Here is a 25,346-nt window from a genome sequence, read left to right as displayed (position 1 = left end):
GGAATGTTTTTCTTCATTTATATCAAGCTTTCTGATTGGAAGTCAAATGTACTATTTATACTAGAAAAACAATTATCTACCTCATCAATAAATAGAGATGTACAAGAATAATCATACTACGTCTACAAAGTGTCAGTATCATGCTGCTGCTTCAAATCCAAAGTGGTGTCTTGGTGAGTATTGGTTTATTGAATGTCGAAGTAGACATGTTGATAAGAAAATTGTTCCGATAATTACATGTAGACAATGGAATCCTGTTGCAACAAAGAATGTTGATCCATAAACTGCATCTGCAATGGTGAAGGGTGCTTCTCAATATTCGTATGCTTGAAGTATAGTGAAGTATAGTCCTAGTAATACTGTACAGAATAGTCCTTGTAATGCTTTAGTATGATTAGATTCTATTAAACTATGATGTGCTCATGTTACTGTTACTCCTGATGCCAAAAGAATAGCTGTATTAAGTAATGGAATTTGTATAGGATTAAAAGGTTGAATTCCTATTGGGGGTCATAGTATCCCTAGTTCAATAGTAGGTGCTAGTCTTCTTCTAAAAAATGATCAGGAAAATGAAACAAAGAATAGTACTTCTGATGCAATAAATAAAATTATTCCTCATCGTAATCCAATTGATACAAATCCCGTATGTAGCCCTTGGTATGTCCCTTCTCGTACTACATCTCGTCATCATTGAATTATAGTTAGTAGGGTAATTCCAAATCTGATCATAAATAAGTTAATGTTAAATAGGTGAAATAATTTCGCTAATCCTGATACTACAACTATTGCTCCAATTGCTCCTGTTAATGGTCAAGGTCTATAATGTACTAAGTGGAATGGGTGATTTGAGTGAGTTGTTAACATAGGTTTAGTATACTTCTCTAGAATATAAAGTTCTTAAAATTGAGAAAACATAAGCTTGAATTATTGCTACTGCTGATTCTAGGATTAATAGAAGTATTTGCCCAATAATTAATAGTGAAATTAAGTTTATTGCTATAGATGGTCCTGTATTTCCTAGTAATGTTAATAGTAAGTGTCCTGCAATTATATTTGCTGTTAGTCGTACTGCTAGCATACCTGGTCGAATGACATTTCTAATTGTTTCAATTAATACTATAAATGATATTAATGCAGGCGGTGTTCCTTGAGGAACAAGGTGTGTAAATATGTGATTGGTATGATTAATTCATCCAAATAACATAAATCTTAATCATATAGGTAGAGCGATTGCAAATGTTAATGCTAAATGTCTTGTTCTAGTAAAGATGTAAGGGAATAATCGTATAAAATTATTAAATAGTATTATAATAAAAATTGAGATAAGGATGAATGTTGTTCCATTAAATGATTTTGGTCCTAGTAATGTTTTAAATTCATTATGTAAGGTTAAGTTTAGTTTATTTCAAGTAATATTAATCCGTGACGGTGTAAGTCAAAACATTGATGGGATTAATAATAATCCTAAGAATGTTCTAGTTCAATTTAATGATAAACTGAAGATATTAGTTGATGGATCAAATGTTGAAAATAGGTTTGTTATCATTTTCAATTCAAGTTTTTTATATCAGTTGTTCTTTTTTCTGCTCTTTTAATAAGATTTGGTTTAAATGAGAAAAAGTTTATTTGATTAAATAAAATTAATGTAGCCAAAAATATAATGAATAGGGAGAATCATATGAGAGGGGATATTTGAGGGTTTTGGATTAAATTTCCCCATCAGAAGTAGTCGTTAATTTACTATTTTTTGGTTTAAGAGACCATTACTTACTTTCAGTCATCTGATGTATTTCAAAGTGTACTAATTATTTAGTTATTTTAGATTGACACTCTAATGTTATACATTTTAACTAACTCCTTAGATTATCTTAGATAATCACTTGATAAATAAGTTTACTGAAGTTCTTTCGATTACAAATGGTATGAATCTGTGGTTTGCTCCACAGATTTCTGAGCATTGTCCAAACAACAGTTCAGGTCGGTTTATTGTAAATGTTCCTTGGTTTAGTCGACCTGGCGTTGCGTCAATTTTAACCCCTAACGCAGGTACTGCTCATGAGTGTAGAACGTCTGATGCTCTTGTTAATACTCGTACTTCCGTATTTATTGGTAGAATTGTTCGGTTATCTACATCTAGAAGTCGAAATACGTCGTTTTCTAGGTCTTGTTCTGGTGTTATATAAGTGTCAAATTCTACGTCTATAAAGTCTGAATATTCGTATCTTCAGTATCATTGTCGTCCAATGGTTTTCATTGTGATTATTGCATCTACTGAATCATCAAGTAAATATAGTAGTCATAATGATGGAAGTGCAATAAAAATTAGCGTGATTGCTGGTAATGCTGTTCAGATTGTTTCAATTAAATGTCCGTGAAGTATGTTTCGGTTTGTATAGGCAATAAATAGTATGTAACTTAGGGCATAACCTACAATTACTGTGATTAATAATAATACGACCATAGTATGATCATGGAAGAATGATAGTTGCTCCATTAATGGTGAAGCTCCATCTTGAAGGGATAAATTTGATCATGTTGCCATTAATGAATTTTTCTAATAAAAGGTCAAACCTTTATTTGTAGAGCTTAAATCTACTGCACTAATCTGCCATATTAGAATCTAGAAATTAGTGGTAATTCTGAGTAACTATGTTCTGTAGGCGGGTTATTTTGTAGTCATTCTGTTGATCTTCTTATGTTAGTTCTAAATATGATTGCTCGGTTTGTAACCATTCTTTCTCATATAATTACAATGAATATAATGATTCCTACAATAGAAATTGTAGATTCAATTCTTGACACTACATTTCATGATGTATATGCATCTGGATAGTCTGAATATCGTCGTGGTATTCCTGCTAGCCCTAAGAAGTGTTGAGGGAAAAATGTTAAGTTTACTCCAATAAATATAATTGTAAATTGGATTTTTAATCATGTATTATTTATAGTTAATCCTGTAAATAGTGGGTATCATTGAATAACACCTCCTATAATTGCAAATACTGCTCCTATAGATAATACATAATGGAAGTGGGCTACTACATAGTATGTATCATGTAATACAATATCAAGTGATGAATTTCCTAATACTAATCCTGTTAGTCCACCAGTTGTGAATAGAAAAATAAATCCTAAAGCTCATAATAATGGTGGATTGAATTTGAATTTAGTTCCATATAGTGTAGCTAATCATCTGAATACCTTAATTCCTGTAGGTACAGCAATAATTATTGTTGCTGATGTAAAGTATGCTCGTGTGTCAACATCTATTCCTACTGTGAATATGTGATGTGCTCATACAATAAATCCTATTAGCCCAATTGATAATATAGTATAAATTATACCCAATGTTCCAAATGATTCAATTTTTCCTCTTTCTTGACATACAATGTGAGAGATAATCCCAAATCCTGGTAGAATTAAAATGTAAACTTCTGGGTGTCCAAAGAATCAAAATAGGTGTTGATATAGAATTGGGTCATCTCCTCCTGCAGGGTCAAGGAATGATGTATTTAAATTTCGGTCTGTTAATAGTATAGTAATAGCTCCCGCTAATACTGGAAGTGAAAGAAGGAGGCTGTAATAGCTACAGATCATACAAATAAAGGTGTTTGATCTAGAGTTATACTTTCTGATCGTATATTAATTGCTGTTGTAATGAAGTTTACTGCACCAAGAATAGATGATATACCTGCTAAGTGGAGTGAAAAAATAGCTAGGTCTACAGATGCACCCCCGTGTGCGATAGCTCCTGCAAGAGGGGGGTAAACTGTTCATCCTGTACCAGCACCGTTATCTACCATAGAAGATGTAAGAAGAAGGGTTAATGAAGGCAGTAGTAATCAAAAACTTATATTATTTATTCGTGGAAATTATATATCTGGTGCACCAATTATTAATGGTACGAGTCAATTACCAAATCCACCAATTATAATAGGTATTACTATAAAAAAATTATTACAAATGCGTGGGCTGTAATAATAACATTATAAATTTTGTCATCTCCAATTAGAGATCCTGGTTGACCAAGTTCAGCACGAATAAGTATTCTTATTGAAGTTCCTACTATTCCTGCTCACGCTCCAAATAAGAAGTATAAAGTACCAATATCCTTATGGTTTGTTGAGAATAATCATTTTTGCAGTAAGATGGCTGAATTTTAGGTGGTAGACAGTAAATCTGCTTATGAGATGTTTCTCTCTTACCATGTTTTAGGTCTTATATTCAATTATGATTCTAGACTGCAATTCTAGAGGTGTAAAATTTTACTAAGGCCTAAAAGATTATTCTTTTAATTATATCTTTGAAGGTTATTAGTTTAATTAACTTAAGTCCTTAGTATAATGAGATTAAGGCTGATGTTGAGATTAATCCTATTGTTGAAATTATTACTGTTATAGGAAGAATAATTCTTGATTTTTGAGACTTTATTTTTATAGATCATGAATTTTCTCTGTATGACATGATTAGGGCTGAGAATCTAATACGTATATAATAATAAAGTGTAATTGTAGTTAATACAACCATAACGGTTATAATAGTTGTTATGTTATTTTCTATTAATGATTGTATTACAATTCATTTTGGTAGAAATCCAAGGAATGGTGGTAAACCACCTAGGGATAGGAGAGATAAAAATATTATGAATTTAATTTCAGTTTTTATATTTCTGGCTGAATAAATTTGGTTTATAAAAAATAGATTTATTTGCTTAAATAATAAGACCATAATTAATCTTAATAGTGAGTAAATCATAAAATATAGTTCTCAGATGTGTTCTCTGACTGTTAGGGATCTAATTATTCACCCTAAATGTCTAATTGAGGAATATGCTAGAAGTTGGCGTAGAGATGTTTGATTTAAGCCACCTATTGTCCCAATAATAATTCTTAGAATGATAATTGTTCAAATGAAAGTTCTTAGTTGAATACAATAAGATAATACCATTATTGGGGAAATGTTTTGTCATGTTATTAGTGTTAAACAGTTATTTCATCTCGAAGCTCCTATTACTTCTGGAAATCAGAAATGAAAGGGTGCAGCCCCAATTTTCAATAATAATCTAGATCTAATTATTATTGAGGGAATAAATTCTGTTTCTCACCCTATTGGATACTTTATTTGAATCAGCAAAATTGAAAGTAATGGTGTTGTCGATGCTATTGCTTGGACAATAAAATATTTAATTGACAACTCATTTATTATTATGTTTTTATTTCTTGTTAGGAGCAGAATAAATGAAAGTAAGTTGATCTCAAGTCCTATTCAAACTCCGAATCAGGAGTTTGATGAAATGGACAGGATCGTTCCTATCATTAATGTTGATAGGAAGAGAAGTTTTGTAGAGTTGTTGGTCATTCAAAAGGAGAGGATTGATACCTCTATAAATGGGGTATGAGCCCATTAGCTTGTTTAGCTTACCTTTTTACATTTGATACTAAAGGAGGTAGTTTAATTCTGTCTTATGTAATTTTTAATGAAGGTAATTTTTATTTACTTGATTTACCCTATCAAGGTAACCCTTTAATCAGGCACTTCATTTATATTTAATATATAAATTAAAATTTTTTTTAATTTGTTTGTATTATTTTGGTTATTTCTAATTAATTTATCTCGATTCGGATAATTTGAATATATATATATATATATATATATATATATATATATATATATATATATATATATATATATAATTTATATTAATATATTACATTTAATTAAATTTAAATACCTATAATGTTATTTTATTATTATTAAATGATTATTTTAATACATTTATTTACCTAGGATTATAGCAACTTGTGTGTTTAGCTTAAAATAGGTTATTGTATTATAAATTATATAATAATTTGTAATTTAATATTAAAAATTATTATAATTGGGTATAATAAATATAATTAATGGTATTAAATATAAAATATTATATTAACATAAATAATTATATTAATTATAATAATATAATTACATAATTTTCTGTAATTAAATTATTTAACTAATTAATATTTAAGTCAGTTTAATATAAAGTTAATTTTATATTAATAACATATTACATTAAATTACATAATTGTATAAAATATATTTATTATATTATTTAATCTTTCTTTATTATTAGTGAAAAGAAAGATTAAATAAGAAAGAATATAATACACTTATTGGTATACATGTTCCATATTAATCTTTATTTATATATAATAGAGAAGTTGTTGAGGTAATACGGGGGTGCGTTTCTTTTTTTTGTCCTTTTTTGTGTTTTTTTTCTTTTTTTTCTTTAAATATTTGAATCTTTTATTTTTTCTTAATTTTATAAATTTTCAAATTTCTTATTTTTGTTTCCAAAAGTTTTATTCTTGCTTGTTTATTCACTTTTTCTTTGTATTATATGTATGTTTCGTGAAACTAAATGTTCTTTTTGCAGTAATTTGATTTAATTATCAAATGATTTTGGATTTAGCAATTGATTTAGTATCGGCATAATTCGTGACAGCAGCCGCAGTTATACGATTGATACAAGTGAATATTATTGGTTAAAACAGTTGTTTATATTTTTAGGGTTAAAATATAGATTTGTAAGGTGAAATGTTAAAATTTATTTATAACTCTTTTTATGAATCTGTGAAAGTTAAATAATAAACTAGGATTAGATACCCTATTATTTTAAATGTTAATTATATTTAACAGGGTACTACTAGTTAAGGTCTTTAAACCCAAAGAATGTGGCGGTATCTCATTCCATTCAGAGGAACCTACCCCGTGATTGATAATACACGATTTACTCTACTTAATTTATTTGTTTGTATATCTCCGTTATCAGAGAATCTTTTTAGAGTTATAATTCTCAAGATTTATAATTATAAAATATTTCAGGTCAAGGTGCAGCTTATAGTTAAGAGGAGGTGGGTTACAATAGATTTTTGTTTATAACAGATTTGATGGTGAAATACTATTAATGAAGGAGGATTTGATGGTAATTTAATTTATTTAATTTAACTGATATTGGCTCTGAGGTGTGTACACATCACCCGTCGCTCTCATTACTGATTATTCTATTTTATTATTTTAAGTTAGCTTCAATTTAGATGAGATAAGTCGTAACATAGTAGATGTACTGGAAAGTGTATCTAGCAAGAGTTTCAAGATATAGCTTATTAGTAAAGTGTTTCATTTACACTGAAAATTTTTCTGTGCAAATCAGGATATCTTGATTATTTATTTTATTATATTTATTTTTTGTTTGTTTAATTATTTAATAAAAATAATTTTGTCGAATTTTGTCTTAGTATATTTTGTAGAATTGATTTTTTAGATTATAGTTTATTGGTAATGTAATTGTTTTACACAATGCCAGTGACTATTTTATAGGTCAGTAAAACTTTGAAACACGTACCTGTTTTTTACGAGCAGTAAATAAGTTGTTGCCACTATTAAAGTTCCAATCCTCGTATCTAATTTTTGACAGAATGGAACTAAACATTAATTTATCCAGAAGAAATTTTCTCAACATTTTTATATTCATCTCATTTTTTACTTCTGTAGCCTCTGTTTCACACACACACACACACACACACACACACACACACACACAGAGAGAGAGAGAGAGAGAGAGAACATGGATTGCCAGTCGGAGTGGCCATGCGGTTCTAGGCGCTACAGTCTGGAACCGCGTGACCGCTACGGTCGCAGGTTCGAATCCTGCCTCGGCCATGGATGTGTGTGATGTCCTTAGGTTAGTTAGATTTAAGTAGTTCTACGTTCTGGGGGACTGATGACCACAGCAGTTAAGTCCCATAGTGCTCAGAACCATTTGAACCATTTTTGAACATGGATTTTCGCTGTGCTTGAGTGCTTAACAACACAACATTCGTATTTTGAAGTGCTCGCTCTACGTTTTGTGTTACTCCCATTCTGTCCTCTCTCCCTTCTAACCACATTTTTAAAAGAGCAAAAGCTGTGATTGGCAAAGGTGCTAACTAAATTGCGTAATACGCACAGAGAATTGAAATGTGCATGCGAAATCCATTTCTCTGAAACAACTGATTACAGTCTATTCTTTTGACGTCTAACATACAAAATTACAGAGAAAGTCATATTATTGTCATTTCTTACTTACTCTTTGTGCTATGAGGAGGTTGCACACGCTAAGGGCTGTTCGTATTGGGTTTGGATCCATCTGCATTGCAGTCGCATAGTACGTGATGCCTTTCGGCACTATATGCTCCGCAAAGTTCAGGTTCTGAAAACATAAGTTACTAGGTATTAATAGTAAATATTTGTTCTCAGTTATGCTGTTGTCACGTTGTATCAGGATTGAGCCTGTAACCAAATATATAAATATAAATATAATTAAGGTGTGTTTAACCTCCTAATCCTAACCAACATCAGTATGGTGTTATTGTACTTTCTAATGTTAATGAAAAGTAGAAAAAAATGAAAGAACTAATTGCAGTTTTATACTCGCTGCGATAATCTTTTTCTTTTCCCAAATACTAGCATTCACGTTAGTGAAAGCAATGAACAACGTTACACATGGAGATAATCGATCCCGACCCGTGGAATATGCCTACCGCTCTGTAGGATTCCCTATGGTTCGATATTAAAACTACAAAAAAGGACCATATATAAATATGGAGCCATACAATAAACTAAGAAATTAAGAAGTGCATCTCGATGTTGACTGTGTATGCCATACTCAGAAGCAGTATTACTTTACAATATGTTGAGTGAAGTGTTCTATCGGGGATAATTATTACACACAACTTATTTTGCTTATTTTGTCACTCACATTCGGAAGAGTACCGTGTTAAATTATTAAATCTAGATTCTGAAAGTCCATTTCCGGACCCGCAGCACTACTGTGAAGAAATGAAAAGGCCTGCCTCAGAAAGCAACAACATGTACATCTGTTCTGGGCTTTCCCATTTCTCCCTGTAACGCGCAAACAAAAGTTTGCGTTTGAGGAAGTTGCTGCAGCATGTGTGCAATGTAGCGCGACGCCAATGCGGGTACAGAGTATAAGCACCAAGCAAGGGACTGGTGTGGGAATCTAATCTTTCCGACGTGTATGAGGAATATGGAGAAACTTGAACTATGGTGGCGTCATTACCAAATGCGTCCAAACCGCACCAGAATGCCGCTATTCTTTTCTTGGCTGCCGAAGAACAAACACTGGGAGACATCCATAGGAAATTGGAGAACGTGTATGGGGGAAACATGGCTGGCGAAAACCACCTTTGTGAAATAGTGCGACAAGTTCCATGAGACAACGGCTGCTGTTATGCTAACGCGCGTCACCATACTGCAGAAGTTGCGCCAACTCAAGAGGGGGGACACTCGAACACATCCACCCCCTCCCCCCCCCCCCCTCCCTGTAGTCCTAGTCTCTCCCCATGCGATTATCACTCTTCCGGTCCCTTAAAAATGGCCTAGGTTTATAAGATGGCGGCAAGTGGGTGATCTGTCCTAGCTCAGTTCGCAAATTTACCTGAAATTTGGAGGTGTTATTAAGCAGTTAGGCTGTTTTCTATATTCAGGATTCGTGTTGCGAGTCCCTTGTGTCACATTATTAATTCATTTTGACTGTATGTTACCTGAATCTGTTCTCATAATGGAAAAGCGTCGAGCAATGCGCAGCACCGCCAATGGCCAGGCCGCCCAGAATGCTGGGGCGAGCCGACACCAGCAGTTGCGGCCGCATCGCCCAGCATCGCTGAAGTCGCCGCACTCGTCAAGGCTGAGGTTAGTGCCGCTCTACAATCACAGGACACGTTTGGAACTGCTGTCCAGACCATCACTGATGCTGTCGCTGCAGCAGTGATGGACAAAATACAGCAAACTTTGTGGGCGAATGCGAGCGAGAACCGTGCTCTGAACGAATCACTAAAAGAAATTGAAGATGGAAGACCATTGCTCGAACAGAAACTGGTCGGAAAGTCTGACGAACTATAACTATAACAGAGAAGCAATAATCTCAGACTGTTCGGGATTTCGAAGAATAGCAGACGAGTTAGTGACGAATCTTGTGCGAAGAAGCTACGTCTGCAGGTGACACTGCATGATTTTGATAGAAGTCAGAGTGTGATGTAGGACACCAGGGTCTACAAAACCTAGGCCACTAATAGTGAAATTCGTGTCATGAAGGAAAAGATCCGAAATCTTAAGAGCGAATAAGAAGGTAATTTCTGAGAACTTTTCTCGTGGAGAACAGCGGTCTGGTATAAAGTGCTTTAAAAATGAACACAAACAGGCCCGACAGTAAAAAAATTTATTTTGTACTAGCCGGTTTCGGTCAGTTTTTGACCATCTTCAGACCCTCATACCTGGATGTCAGGTGGTGGCGGTGACTGAAGTGGGTGTTATAACAGTTGAGCAGTTGACTTCCGTGGAGTTATAACACCCGCACCAATCACCAGCACCGCTGACAGTCATGGTACAAGAGTCTGAAGATGGTCAAAAACTAACTGAAACCGGTTACCATACAATAAAAGTTTGTGTGTTTGTGTTCATTTTTAAGCGAAAAAGTCCGACAATAAGAGAGGATCTCACATCTGAAAGAGTAAGCATTTTCAACAACGTGATTTCGAGATTTGGGCTACAAAACGTACGGACAAATAATGGCATAATAATTGTGAAGACTGAAAATGGAAAAAAGATCAGTTTGCAATACAAATGAATTCGAAAACCTGTGATTTAGGAGCTACGAATATGTCAAAACTTTCTGCTGGTAGTTTGTGTGTTTATATTCTTATTGTACATTATAATTAAACATAACTTAACTAATATGTTAACTTTTGTTTGCCGCTCCATTACTAAGTCCTGTTTTTTATCATTTCTTATTTACTTTGTCACTTACTGTACCAACTTAAGGCTACTTCCATTTTTATTTTAGCAATTTATTATCGTGTCATTATTGCTACTGATCAGTAGCGCCATTAATAGGACACTCTGTTTTTGTTCCGTATATCTTGCATTCAGTACCGTTGGGCACAGATTATTCCAGCTCTGTTTACTGTGTTTCTTTTCCTGTCTTTTCCTGACGACCGCTGCAAAGCCCGCTTGATTTGGCAGCTAAACCTCCCTTGTCCCTTGTACGTGCCACACTCACTTCTGCGAACCCACGCCCCTAGCGCAGGGAGCTTCGCTATTCTCTGTTTCCTCGCCAGCACTTGCACAGCTACTATCTAGCTGCGGCATTCTCGAGAGCTTTGCATCTGAACTTACCATGCTCCACACTGCGCACGCAAATATCCAGTTTCTGTCAGCTGATATCGACGAGTTCTGCCATGTATCTCGAGACAGACGTCCACGTAATACTTCAGTGGGAAACCAGGCTCAAACCAAGTATTCCCACAAGTTCAGGAAATCCAAAAGACTACATCTTCGTCCGCAGCTCGTGGTCGTGCGGTAGCGTTCTCACTTCCCGCGCCCGGGTTCCCGGGTTCGATTCCCGGCGGGGTCAGGGATTTTATCTGCCTCGTGATGGCTGGGTGTTGTGTGATGTCCTTAGGTTAGTTAGGTTTAAGTAGTTCTAAGTTCAAGGGGACTGATGACCATAGATGTTAAGTCCCATAGTGCTCAGAGCCATTTTTGAACTACATCTTCCTAAGACACGACACGTATAACAGAGTGGAGTAGGGGCGTACTTATGGTCTGATTGAAAAATATGTTCATAGAGATCAAATTCCTTAACAGAAAGGACCTGATGTGTGTACTCTACAAATACGGTAAAGCAAGCAGGTTTGCCTGCTTCTTAATTGCTCTTTCAAGTCTCGGATCGACATGCGAGAAAATTTTCTACACAATAGTCGTTCCAGTGTGAAATTTAAGCAGATGCTTTTTTCTTCAAAAGTGTCACTACTTTAACTTTCTCCCACCTATCATACAAAGAATCACACTCACATAGATATATTCGCAATGAAATCCCCCAACAGAGCAACTCATTTCTCCCAAATATCTTCACCTGGCATATCTGTCCGTGACGTACTCACTACGAGTAGAATGTCCCAGAAAAAAATTACATCTGACTGTAGACGGTGACTTAAAACGCATTAATTTATCTGAACTTGCAACTGACGTCCAAGAAGTAGTGTGGGGGGACATCATCTACTCCCTTTAAGGCACAACTAAAAAACTTATTCAACTATATGACAAATATGCTCCCCTAAAGATTGGAAAAATAAGAAGGAACCCTGAACCTTGGGTAACTGAAGAGCTGAAACAGATCATGAATCTCAAACACTGAATATCGGGCATACAAACTGTGCTCCACACCTGAAAATCGTATTGCTTCAAGCAGGAGCTGAACAGTGTAACTCAAGCTGTGAGAAATGCAAAACTCAGACATGTCCATACATTAACCGACAACATAAGTAGATCAGCTGTCCTATGGAAAAATCTGCATGGTCTTTGTATAGGCAAAGGAAGGCAAGACCCGATCAGTGTAGCTGGGGGCAGAGTTCATGGTCCTGATGTGCCAGTGCAGTTTAGGTGGGGTGCTGGAAGCATTGAGAGGCTCCATCATCAACCCATCTGCCTGGAGTATCATGATGCTGACAGGCTGACGTGGCATCGTTGGGGTGCTGGTGGCAGTAGAAGGCAAGGCTTGATCAATGCAGCTGCCAAGGGCATGATGGTGCCAATGGGCCGGCATGCAGTTGGCAAGATGCCAGCAGCACTGGAACGCAAGAGTTGATAAATGCTGCCACTGAGGGTGTAATGGTGCTGAAGGGCTGGAATGGCATTGGCGGTGTTCCAGCAGAGATGGAAGGAAAGGCATGACCAGTGTGGCTGCTGGAGGAGTTAAGGTGACAATGGCAGACGTGGCGTCGATGAGGTGGTGTTAGTACTCGGAGACAGGGCTCAACCAATGGGACTGACTGAGGTACAGTGATGCAAAGGATAGCATAGCGCCAGCAAGGCGCTGGCAGTACTGGGGCAGGGCTCAACCAATGAAACCACTTGAGGCGCAACAGTGCCAAGGCTAGAGTAGCGTCAGTAGCTAGAGTAGCTGAGCCCTGTCTCCCGGTACTGCTGGCATGGCACTACTGGGGGATAGGGCTCAGCCTATGAGACCACCTGAGGTGTGACGGTGCGAGGTGGCACTAGGAGATAGGGATCGACCAATGTGGCCACCTGACACTTGATATGGTCACTAATCCCATGTGACAGTGGTCACCAGAAAAAAAGCAAAAAAAAAAAAAAAGTGGTGAGTGACATGCCCAGAGGGTAGAGATGGGGATGGGTGGCAGAAGGACTGTGCGTGTTGACAGAAAGAATGGCCAGGAGGCCTGAAACGCCATGGATGACGACACAAAATGGAATGCATGTTGAAGACCCTGCAAGGGCCCAGAGGGCGGACACTGGTGGATTTTTCCTGAGCTACAAAACTGGGCACGAGAAGCGCATGGAAAGAACTGCAAGGGCTTCCCCAGAGCCGGGATTGATGGCCCAGAAAACGTGACATGCGTAAGAGGACACGAGCAAAAAGACCAGAAGAACCTCGGCGGATGTGAAAGACACAATGAAAAGTGTATGGTGGAACACAAGCAATGATCTACACTGTCAGAATAAAATGCCAAAGAGGTGATGCATGTGAAGGGGTACTAAAGTTATTTATACCAAGGAAATGAAGGAGAGTAGGAGAAGCATCAAGGGGATAGAGGAAAATATCGAGCTGTCGCAAGTCACCAAGAAGAGAAGAGGCATTAAGCGCTACACCGTCTTCATGAGAAAGGCCGCGCGTAGCTGCAACTTCCTGGTGAAGGCGCAAAGTGGCTGGGGTAGCACCAGGCTGAGCCGTATGAGGGCAGTGTATGGGCGGGACACGGCAGCAGCTCGAGCCAGTTGCTGTGATGACAGACGACTATACTGGGGATTGTGACTTTTTACCCTCATCGCCAACTGTTACGTCCTTCGTAGTGCACATGCAAACAATTAATTATTGAGTGATAATTCCAAGGTAGCATTTAAGTACACTTTCATTTGGACAATACACAAAGCCGAAGTTTAATATAAGGCAGAGTCTGAGTAACGCTACTGAAAGATCGTCCTGATCTGATATTAGTATGACAGAATCAGTCTGTAGTGATGTGGGTCGCGGTGGTTAGTATGTGGCACAAGCACACAGTTTAAATTCCACAGAGCACTACCTGTCTCGTGTCACTGTGTCATAGGGAGGCCAGTGTCGGTGGAGGCAAGGATTCCGAGGGAGATGGCTGGAAACTCGGTGCGGCTGCTGTTGAGTATTATCGCTGACGGCTGCTGGAGCGACGCCACGTTGCAGTGTAGATGCGGTCCCCAGGAATGGACCCAGCTGGATAGTTCCGAATGATGGACCGCAGGACTTGGCCGGCGTTTAATATCCCTTGCTCCTCAAGGCAAAAAGATAGAGGAGCCATCTTAACGTTGGCCACAGATCCTGCAAATACCCTCGGGTTCTACTTTCCGAAATTACCCGTCATTGATCTCACAATATGCCACATAAGAAAATTACAATTTCTATATCGTTAATGTGAAGCTAGGCTTGTCGTTGTCACAAACTGAGACCCCTTTTTAGGATCATGCTGGCTCTTAAATAACCTGTGCGTGCATTTCCTGAAATTACTTATCATTAGTCTCAAATTATCCCAGGAGAAAGTTATCCTTATGGTAGCTTCAGCCTAATTAAGTAGGATTATGCGTTCTTTTGTGTAGATAATTCTATTATTCTAATAGGAAATTACCTCTCCTTTCTGCTAGTGCAATCACTGTTCTTCTAACTTTAATTTGAATGACGGGCGATTATAATTGCGAAAACATTAATTGACCGAGAATAATGTATTACACAAATATTGTTTGGTGGATATGATAGTATCCTAGCATATGCTTCATTGCTATCATGTGTATCAGTGTTTATGACGTCATATCTCCTGCTGACCTATGTGCGGTGCAATGATACTATGCAGGTACATTCAGTAGTAAATGTGAGTACTCTCTGCGAAACGTGTTACGAATAGAGCTATTGGGGGGCGGGGGGGACTAGCGAGAGAGAAAAAGTTTCGTGGAAGTTTGAAATTATGTGTGAAGTTTGTAGCAAGTCACTAAGTGCTCTCATTCACAAATACTGGATGAATACGCTCTGGGTATTTGCGCGTGGAGCGTAGTGTTTCTATTTTATTCCCATCCCCACCTCTTTCAGAGGGTGGTGGTTCTTGCCCGCCCTGAGCTTCTTTCGTGATAGAAAAATATGTATGCCAAGTTTGGTTGAAATCTATCTAGTAGCTTAGGAGGTGATGCCGAACGTACATACATACATCAATATTTATAATATGTAGAGATTCTGAACCGCTCACGATTAGCAAATCATCCGCAAATAATATTGGTGTAAGGCTCTTGTCGTGTATTATTAAAAGGTTCTTTTAATGAATTTTATTTAATCTTTTATGTACTTCGAATCCACAGAGTACACTAAACATTGTAAGTTATTAGTAGAGTCTTTTATTATACCTGTTATTCCACACACATGTTAACATTGTTCAAGTCGCGGAAGCCCCAAAGTTAGACGTCGCCTCACAATTAGCTCCCTCAGTCACACATCACACTTGTGGACTATCGTTCAATAAATAATATTTCATACGGTTGAATTGCAAAGGAAACAACACATCACTTATCTTTTTATTTTTGTCTCTTGGAGAAAAAGTCCTTACGAATACTTACAACTAGTTTACAGTTATAATGTCCAGTTTTTGTGAAAAGTTTACTTACGGAAATAGTCTGCTGGAAGTTAAATATACTGTCGTTATTGCTTAAGACGCCGCCAATATTAAAATACGTAGGATTGCCGCAGTCTGCTTGCAGTGGAATATATCCAAAAAATATCACAGTCGTTACAGCTGATGCGATAAAAAGTAACATTTTGGGGTTGTATCAGCAGTTCGTTTTTGTAATAAAAATCTCTGCATCTGTTGAAAAAAGAAGACAGACATATTTAATGCAGCCATTTTCTATACTATATCTATTTAACACAGCTTTTACTAATACACAGTGTCTAAAAAATACATGTACAACGTTTTAGAGTTTTTAGAGGAGATAAAAAGAAACAGTTTTTAATGTGACAAAAATGTAACAGGTACGCTGTTTTCCCGATGGGACCCCAAGGTAGTTTCGACGCTGCTGATGTCCAGGAACGGAGTTCAGACTGCCGTGTGATGAATATTGTGAGATGGGGCCGATAATGTAGTACGTTTACACTAACGCGCAAATGGCATTCGTGTGCTGATGATCGTCTAACGCTCTCAGAACAACGAAGTGTTTCGCGAAAATGGCTGTAGCTTCAGCCAAACGGGCAATGACCTCTTCTGCAGTGCCTGTCGGTGTCTCGTACACCAAACGCTACATCCCCCCCCCCCCCCCCCACACACACACACATTCATAGGAGTGAGGTCGGGAGAACATACTGACCACCGCGCTGGCGTAGCTCTCCCAATCCAACAATTGTGGTAAACATTGTCTAACGTTCTGTGATATCAGAGAGAAAGTGCTGTTGGGCCCCGTAATGCTGGAACCATGCTCGTTGCCTGAATATAGTCGGGATATTCTCCAACATTTCTCTCATTTCCGGTAGTACTTCATGGAGAAAAAGTTTCTCCACAGTGCATGTTAGGCAGAAGATGCGGCCCAGTCAGATGTCCGCATATTTGGAAAATCACTGTTGATGATGTAATAGTGATGCATATCGGATTCTAGTGCCTAATTGTAGCATTCACAACTATGGGCGTCAGCATAGGATAAGTACAGCGACAAACACTTAAACGATCTCTAGGCAGCCTTTTTTTTACACCCTATGTACCGGTGTCTCTCCTAAGAGTCCTCAAGCGCATTTTCTGTCGTGTCATAGTTTCGTTTTTACAACAAAAACTACTCATCAAGTCTTTCATGCAACTCCCAGTGTCAATGGAAAGCGTCGGTTTGTCTGCCGTTACCACCAAAATGATTTTTAAATCGAAATTTTAGGTGCCCCTTCGATAAAGCGGTCTCAGATTAGTCTAGTGCGATATTAGGTTTAGAAATATGTATTGACAGGGCCAGTGAAAGACAGTAGAACTTTTGTGCACCATGTCTTCGCCTCGTGTGTCGCGCTGAGCCGCGCTGTCTGCTACCGCCATGTAGCAGCACTACTGAGTCTCCGCCGAAATACCGCTACTGGTTGTTCCTCGTGTTCTACTGTGAAGACATACCGCTAAATCGAATGTCGCACCAGACTAATGCGGGACCGCTCTATCGAACTGCCGCATACAATTCCACTTTAACAACAATTTCGTTTGTAAACAGAAACAAACCTTCGCTTCTCGTTGACGTTGGGCGCCAAATGAAAAATGTGACGAGAGCGTTCGTTTGGACCGATTCTATCTACACACTTCAGAAACTAAATTGAAAATATCTGCCGGAACAACAGAGAAAATGCTTCTGATGATTCTTAGGAGAGATCATGTTTCGACACGTGTGCTAGAGGAACACACTAAGTTGTCGCAGACCTGTAAATAATGTTGCACTAACTACAATGATGGTACTTCCAACCACAGAGAAAGAAGTCAATAAAACTGTTCAAAAACTAAAAAATAAAAAGTCAGCAGGCTTCGATGAAGTACCAATGTGTGTACTTAAACAATGCATGGGGATTATACAAGGCCCCTTAACAAATAAAATAAATGAATCCTTCACATCAGGGACATTTCCAGAGCAGTTAAAATAGGCAAGAGTTGTACCTTTGCTTAAGAAAAGTAATGCAGAAGACACAGAAAATTACTGGCCCATTTCCCTGCTGTCAGCATTCTCAAAAATAACAGAAGCAATTATGAAAGACAGATTAATGAATTATCTGAATAAATACAATCTTTTAAGCGAATCACCGTTTGGTTTCCGAAGTGTCAAAACTAAAGATTCATCCGTAGTAGAATTCACAAAAATTGTACTTGATGCTCTTGATAAAGATGAGTGTGTCACAGGCATATTTTTGGATCTTTCTAAGGCGTTTGATACAGTCGACCACAAGATTCCCTTAAATAAATTAGAAGCATTAGGAGTTAGAGGGGTAGCTAATGACTGGTTTCGATCATACCTTGCTGAGGAAGCAAATGAAACTCTCAAGGAAATTAATGATTGGTCAATAAGCAATAAAGTGACACTGAAGATAAAGAAAACAAATGCCATGAATTTGAGTTTGAAGAGGAAAAATGACAGTGTTAAATGTAGATGGCACCTCGATAGACTGTGTAACAAATGCAAAATTTCTAGGAATGAATGCTGATTCTCAGTTGAAGTGGTGTGAACACACAAAGGTACTTGCAAACAGAATGTCATCAGTGCAGCGCCTTTTAGTTACATATTATTCATATGTAGACTCAGTTCTTAGCTATGGCATTCTTTTTTGGGGAACAAACGCACAAAAGATGAACACAATTTTCAAACTCCAGAAAAGAGCCATGAGAATAATAACCAATAATACTAGTCGAGCTCATTGTAAAGATCTGTTCAAAACACTGGGGATTTTAACTGCTCCATGTGAATACATCAAAAATAACATTGGTATTTACTGCACAAAGAGCTCTGTCCATGCCCATGCAACAAGAGATAAACTCACATTTACCAAGGAAAAATAAACATAAAAGTCAAAATAGCATTTTCTAACAAGGAATAAAACTGTACAATAAATTACCAAAAGAGATTAAAGAAACTGCAAAAATAAAGTTATTTAAAAAGGGGTCTAGAAAGTACCTGTTATACATTACATTTTATACATTGAAGGATTACTTAGATAAAACAGAGTAGGGGTTTGATAAAACAATGTTATACAAATAAATAATAATAATGATTATAAAATATCCAACATTCCACATAACACCTTCACTTTACGTTTTTTTCCTTTCTGCACATACTTACCCCCAAGCTATGCATAGCACAATACTAACACCTCTTCCTCTTTCTGAGCTCAACATCTCACTCGTTGTGGAGGGATGCTGACTCAGTTTTTCAGTTTAGCAAATGGGAAGTTGCGATACAGAAAATGGTCCAGAGATCACCAGTGCGTGTGTGTGTGTGTGTGTGTGTGTGAAACAATGTCCGCATAGTTTGTGCAGTGACTGATAGTGAGCTATGAGTGAACAGTGTGGTATTACATTATTTAATATAATAAGTTATTTCTAAAAAAAAGTATTGTATACCAGGAGTAAATCTAATGACTGTCTCTAACTAGAAGTCTGTAAATATATATGTGTACGAATTAGCCTATTTTAAATTGGTCTAAACTTGTAAATACTTTGACATGTCATATCCTTGTAAAAAGAGATATACGGATGAATAAAGCTACTACTATAGGCTCCTTCGTAGTTTGTAAGTTTGGCATACGGCCACATGACGTTCGCGAGAGTACGTAAGTTTGGCATACGGCCACATGACGTTCGTAAGACTGTAAAACACAGCGTCGGGAACAGTAGAAGGCAGGTGTTAAGTTTTCGATAAGGAAACGAAGCCATTTAACGGAATGTGATAAACGATAAGTCGCAGGGTCTGCTAGTGTCGTACGTCGATCTCGCAAACTGTTTTGCTCTTGGCGTGTTTGTGAGCGGTATTTGTGGTGTACAGAGATTGATGACAAAAAAGCACAGTTTTGACGTAAATATGGAAGACAACAGAAGGTTGAGACCAGAAGCGTCACGCGCGTGCATTTATAGATCCATCGAACATTGTGTTCACACTGCAGACCAGTGAGAGAGTTGTATGGTTTATGAAATGTAAGCACTGTACGTAACAGCTTAGCGTTATCCCGATTAATTTGCAGAAATGTTACATGTGACAACACTGTACTTTTTCCAAACGTTTTATTGTTCGATTTGTTCTATCTAGTGTCATGTCAACATAAACAGCTGTCACGGAAAAGCGTTGACTGTGAACGCAGAGTGCAGGGAAAATTTGACTTACTGCTTGTCAGGTTGGAGTTGAAGTATTATTGTGACTGATGAACTCAATGTTTCCCAATAAAACAATATCGCCGAAAATATGGTGACAGGAGCTACAAAAATCAAGACATTCCTAGTATTTTTGCTATTGTCAAGCCTAAGGGTACTACATGAATGCAAGCAATAGGTTTCATCACTACTAAAATCCCAAAACCTGAACTTTTCACCATTTCCTATTGCAGAATGTGCCTAAGTATGAAGAATACCTGGGGAGCGTATAACACACATTATTTCTTCCATCTATAAAATATGGAGAAGTTATGTAACATTTTGAGGGATAATACTTGGTACTTCAGTAGCTACTATGTGCAGACATGCAGAGAAGGCAGCTGGAAGTGTAAAAAAAAAATCACTTCAGGAGACCATGTTCAATCAATCAATCAGGCAGTTCTTTTGAAGATATATATCAACATATATTTCATTCTGTTCAGACTGATGTAAAAATGAAGAATGATGAGTTTTAGGTCAACCAAGTAAGTAATTTTCGAGTAATTAAACTATTTTCCTAATTATGAAGTGACCTGCAAATATCAGCTATCAAATTAATCCTTGCATGGTAGGTATAATTAAATGCAAAAAACATTGCCCTGAAAGTAATTTCGAGGTATCTTCCCTGTTTTGTGAATTATTAAGGAAAACGCAAAGTTTGGCTGTAAAACTGAAAATTTAACTAGCCCTTTAAATTACCCTAGAAATTAGAAATTTTGGCACCACATTCAGTCAGTAAATTAATGAAGCTGTGCCAATTGTCATCTTCGTAATTGTAATACACTGAGTGACAGTCAAATTAAGATAGGCCACTTTGGAGGTGGAAGATTACAAATAGCTCCGAGTAAATAATTCTAGTACCTGTGTTTACACACATCAAAAACGTTTTGCATCACCCTGGTTCCCAGAACTCCTGAGGATAGACGTCGACTGTGGATATTGTATCACAGACACAGTCCCTTTCACAGACCAGAGATGTCACTAAATCCGCCAAAAGATGTAAACAACCATACATGAACAGCGCATATTATACGGTGGGGGGTCCGACAGCCGATCATTCCACCAGGAAGGAGGTACACGGCTCGTGTTGTCTGTAGTTCAGCCATGCCTAGACAGTCAATACCACGGTTCGATCGCGTCCGCATTGTTACTTTGTGCCGAGAAGGGCTCTCAACAACGGAAGTGTCCAGACGTCTCGGAGTGAACCAAAGCGATGTTGTTTGGACATGGAGGAGATACAGAAAGACAGGAACTGTCAATGACGTGCCTCGCTCAGGCCGCCCATGGGCTACTACTGCAGTGGATGACCGCTACCTACGGATTATGGCTCTGAGGAACCCTCACAGCAACGCCATCGTGTTGAATAATGCTTTTCGTGCAGCCACAGGACATCGTGTTACGACTCAAGCAAACAGTGCGCAATAGGCTCCATGATGTGCAGCTTCACTCTCGACGTGCATGGCGAGGTCTATCTTTGCAACCACGATACAATGCAGCGCGGTACAGATGGGCCCAGTAACATGCCAAATGGACCGCTCAGGATTGGCATCACGTTCTCCTCACCGATGAGTGTCGCATATGCCTCCAACCAGACAATCGTCGGAGACGTGTTTGGAGGAAACCCGGTCGGGCTGAACGCCTTAGGCACACTGTCCAGCGAGTGCAGCAAGGTGGAGGTTCCCTGCTCTTCTGGGGTGGCATTATGTGGGGCCGACGTACGCCGCCGGTGGTCATGGAAGGCGCCGTAACGGTTGTACGATACGTGAATGGTATCCTCCAACCGATAGTGCAACCTTTCCGGCAGCATATTGGCGAGGCATTTGTCTTCATGGACGAATATTCGCGCCCCCATCGTGCACATCTTGTGAATAACTATCTTCAGGATAACAACATCGCTCGACTAGAGTGGCCAGGGTGTTCTCCAGACATGAACCCTATCGAACATGTCTGGGATAGATTGAAAAGGGCTGTCTATGGAGGATGTGGCCTACCAACCACTCTGAGGGATCTACGCCGAATCGGAGTTGAGGAGTGGGACAATCTGGACCAACAGTGCCTTGAACTTGTGGGTAGTATGTCACGACGAATACAGGCATGCATCAATGCAAGAAGACGGGCTACTGGGTATTAGAGGTACTGGTGTATACAGCAATCTGGACCACCGTCTCTGACGGTCTCGCTGTTTGGTGGTTCAATATGCAGTGTGTGATTTTCATGAGCAATAAAAAGGGCAGAAATGGTGTTTATGTTGATCTCTATTCCAATTTTCTTTACAGGTTCCGGAAGTCTCGTAACCAAGGTGATACAAAACTTTTTTTGATGTGTGTATAAAAGTAGAGGCCTGAAATTATATCAACTTCGGCGTAGAAACACGCTCCACCGCGCCACAAACTGACATCTATTTAGAGTCTCAACTGGGAAAGTAATGCGTGATTTTAGATTACACTGTAGGCCCTTCTTATTCTCTAGTCAGTTGAGCGCCTTGACAATGACGGCTGTTCCCTCTGCCGTCCATGTCCGTGAGCGTTGCTCGTAACGTTCCTGGACTGCATTATTAATCTAGTGTATCGCAGAGGCAACTATGTTATAGTTATCCATTATTTGTCGTGTGAATTTTGAACGAGACTTGAAGTGACTTGGATTAAATGCGTCTGATATCTCAATATTTGCTTCATCTTCTGTGTGCAGCCTACGTGAAATACCGCCTGGCGAGCTTAGCTCTACCAGAACTTTACACTTAAAGGCGAGCAAAATTATACTCATATGACCGACTGATAGTTGTTCAAAAACTTTGGAGCTAAAAGTAGACTTTAGAATCCTAAACATGCCATATCCTGTGAAAAAATAAATATCTGTTTTCAGAGTGGAAGTATTATGGTATATTTGAGATTAATAGAATTTAAGTTAGTTATTTAAAGTAGAGTAACATTTAGCCAAGTACATGCCCCCCTGACGTATTCATCAAAGTCGGAAGGCGCACTGGTACGCAGAACTAAAGGACGAAAATAACTTTCGCATGATGTGTCACTGCCGGCCGAAGTGGCCGTGCGGTTAAAGGCGCTGCAGTCTGGAACCGCAAGACCGCTACGGTCGCAGGTTCGAATCCTGCCTCGGGCATGGATGTTTGTGATGTCCTTAGGTTAGTTAGGTTTAACTAGTTCTAAGTTCTAGGGGACTAATGACCTCAGCAGTCGAGTCCCATAGTGCTCAGAGCCATTTGAACCATTTTTTGATGTGTCACTGCCGAGTAACATAGCTCGGCGAAACTTGGACAATACATAGAAAGATGCAGAAGCTAACTGAAAGAAATACGCAAAGAGCCGGCCGAAGAGAAATGACATTTTTGTTGAAAGACAATAATTAAACTGTAGACACTGCAATTTATAATGATCCCCTGGACATTAAAAGAGGCGAGACAGGGTTTTTAATAGTGTGCGTCATCACCACGGACGACAATGCGTGGTCTGCAGTGTGCTCCCATGCACAACGTTGATAAGGAGTTCTTGTGGTAGGACGTTCTACTTCTCCAGCAGTGTGGATGACAAATGTTGGATGGTCACTAGTGCTCGTGAACGTGGTGCAGTATTTCATCCCTCGACATTCCGCACGTAATTAATGGGATTTGAGTCGGTGGAACTGGCAGGCCAGTCAATCCTCCGAATATCCTTTTGTTCCAAGAGCTGCTCCAACTACGCATTTCGATGGACTCGACCATTGACATCCACAAACAGGAAGTCAGGGCCGAATACACCCACGACCCTTGTTGCATTGCATGTTGCCTCGTCTGTCTATATGAGGCTACGTCCAGCACTGTCGAACACGATCGTTTTGGTGGTCCAAATGTTACGGTGTGACGAGGCATAATGTGACCCGGGTGTACCGAACCACAATCCTTGGACACGGTTCTCTCGCCAGTCAACGTTATTGTGACACACTGTACTCATTCCGCATGTGCGTCTTTTTATGGATGCACTCGGCCTTAACTTCTTTCTTATGGATGACACTACGGGCCGGCCGTTGTGGCCTAGAGGTTCTAGGCACTTCAGTCCGGAACCGCGCTGCTGCTACGGTCGCAGATTCGAATCCTGCGTCGGACATGGATGTTTGTGATGTCCTTAGGTTAGTTAGGTTTAAATAGTTTTAAGTGTAGGGGACTGATGACCTCAGATGTTAAGTCCCATAGTGCTTAGAGCCATTTCAACCATTTTTGAACTGGCACAGTCTTCACGTTTTCCAGGATGGCTATCCAAGATGGTGGCCAATATGATTTCACAAGCCAAGATGGAGGAATTAGTCCACTTTCCATTGTCGGTTCACAAGGATTCCACCCACTCTCCCCCCCCCCCCCCAAGTTCAAGCTCAAGGGGGACAGCTCCTAGCACACTCATGCACCAGCCTCTCTGATTTATTGTTATTACATGACAATAGGGAGGCAATTTTTGTCACTCCTTTGCAGTGTTCAGAAAGGTTTATTATTACAGAGTGTTTTCTTGAACATAGATAAACAAGATGGCGGTTCTAGCCAATTTGTACGTGTGAGAGACTTGTTTTTTACAATTACACTCTTGCCGTGCAACAGCTACACTGTGGAAGTGCTGCGTTAATTTTTTAAATAAATTACACTCTCGCTATATAACATTACACAATCGAGTTTCAGAGTTCATTTTTAAACAAATCACACTGGTACCCACTGGTTGTGCGTGTGACAGTTACCGCTGCCTACAGAGAGCATTTGTTATGCGGTAACAATGTACCACCAGGAATGGTGTTATTGTAAACAACTGCAGCCACAGTGCTGCACAAGTGTCGTGACTCCTGAGTTTCTGCAGCCACCAGCAAAGCAACAGAGTAGCCTTCCAGGTATCGCTTCAGAACACCCTGCCTTGTGCGCATGGCATAACAGGGGCAGTGCCAACACAGTTCACTTGTTTCCACACAGATGCACGAGCGGAAGACCCAAGCTACGCAGCTTCAGTAAGGCAAGTTCATGTTTCTCATTTGTTTAGTGGTTTATCAAGTCAGTTACAGTAACATACACTCCTGGAAATTGAAATAAGAACACCGTGAATTCATTGTCCCAGGAAGGGGAAACTTTATTGACACATTCCTGGGGTCAGATACATCACATGATCACACTGACAGAACCACAGGCACATAGACACAGGCAACAGAGCATGCACAATGTCGGCACTAGTACAGTGTATATCCACCTTTCGCAGCAATGCAGGCTGCTATTCTCCCATGGAGACGATCGTAGAGATGCTGGATGTAGTCCTGTGGAACGGCTTGCCATTCCATTTCCACCTGTCGCCTCAGTTGGACCAGCGTTCGTGCTGGACGTGCAGACCGCGTGAGACGACGCTTCATCCAGTC

The 25,346-nt window shown here is 38.9% G+C and overlaps 1 protein-coding gene across 3 annotated transcripts in view; it reads right to left on the bottom strand.

The window, feature by feature from the left end:
• Nucleotides 1–25,346, bottom strand: part of LOC126471556 (glutamate [NMDA] receptor subunit 1) — a 524,350-nt gene that overhangs the window by 358,499 nt on the left and 140,505 nt on the right. For all 3 annotated transcript variants that reach the window (XM_050099783.1, XM_050099785.1, XM_050099784.1), the window contains 2 exons: nucleotides 15,736–15,932; nucleotides 8,108–8,230 (listed from right to left, as the gene is read on the bottom strand). In XM_050099783.1, coding sequence (XP_049955740.1) covers nucleotides 8,108–8,230; nucleotides 15,736–15,885 — 273 coding nt within the window. In that variant the 5' untranslated portion in view covers nucleotides 15,886–15,932. The remainder of the gene's footprint in view (nucleotides 1–8,107; nucleotides 8,231–15,735; nucleotides 15,933–25,346) is intronic.

This window comes from Schistocerca serialis, chromosome 3 (genome assembly GCF_023864345.2).
Source record: "Schistocerca serialis cubense isolate TAMUIC-IGC-003099 chromosome 3, iqSchSeri2.2, whole genome shotgun sequence".
Lineage (NCBI taxonomy): Eukaryota > Metazoa > Arthropoda > Insecta > Orthoptera > Acrididae > Schistocerca > Schistocerca serialis.
This window is presented reverse-complemented; position numbering and strand designations above follow the sequence as displayed.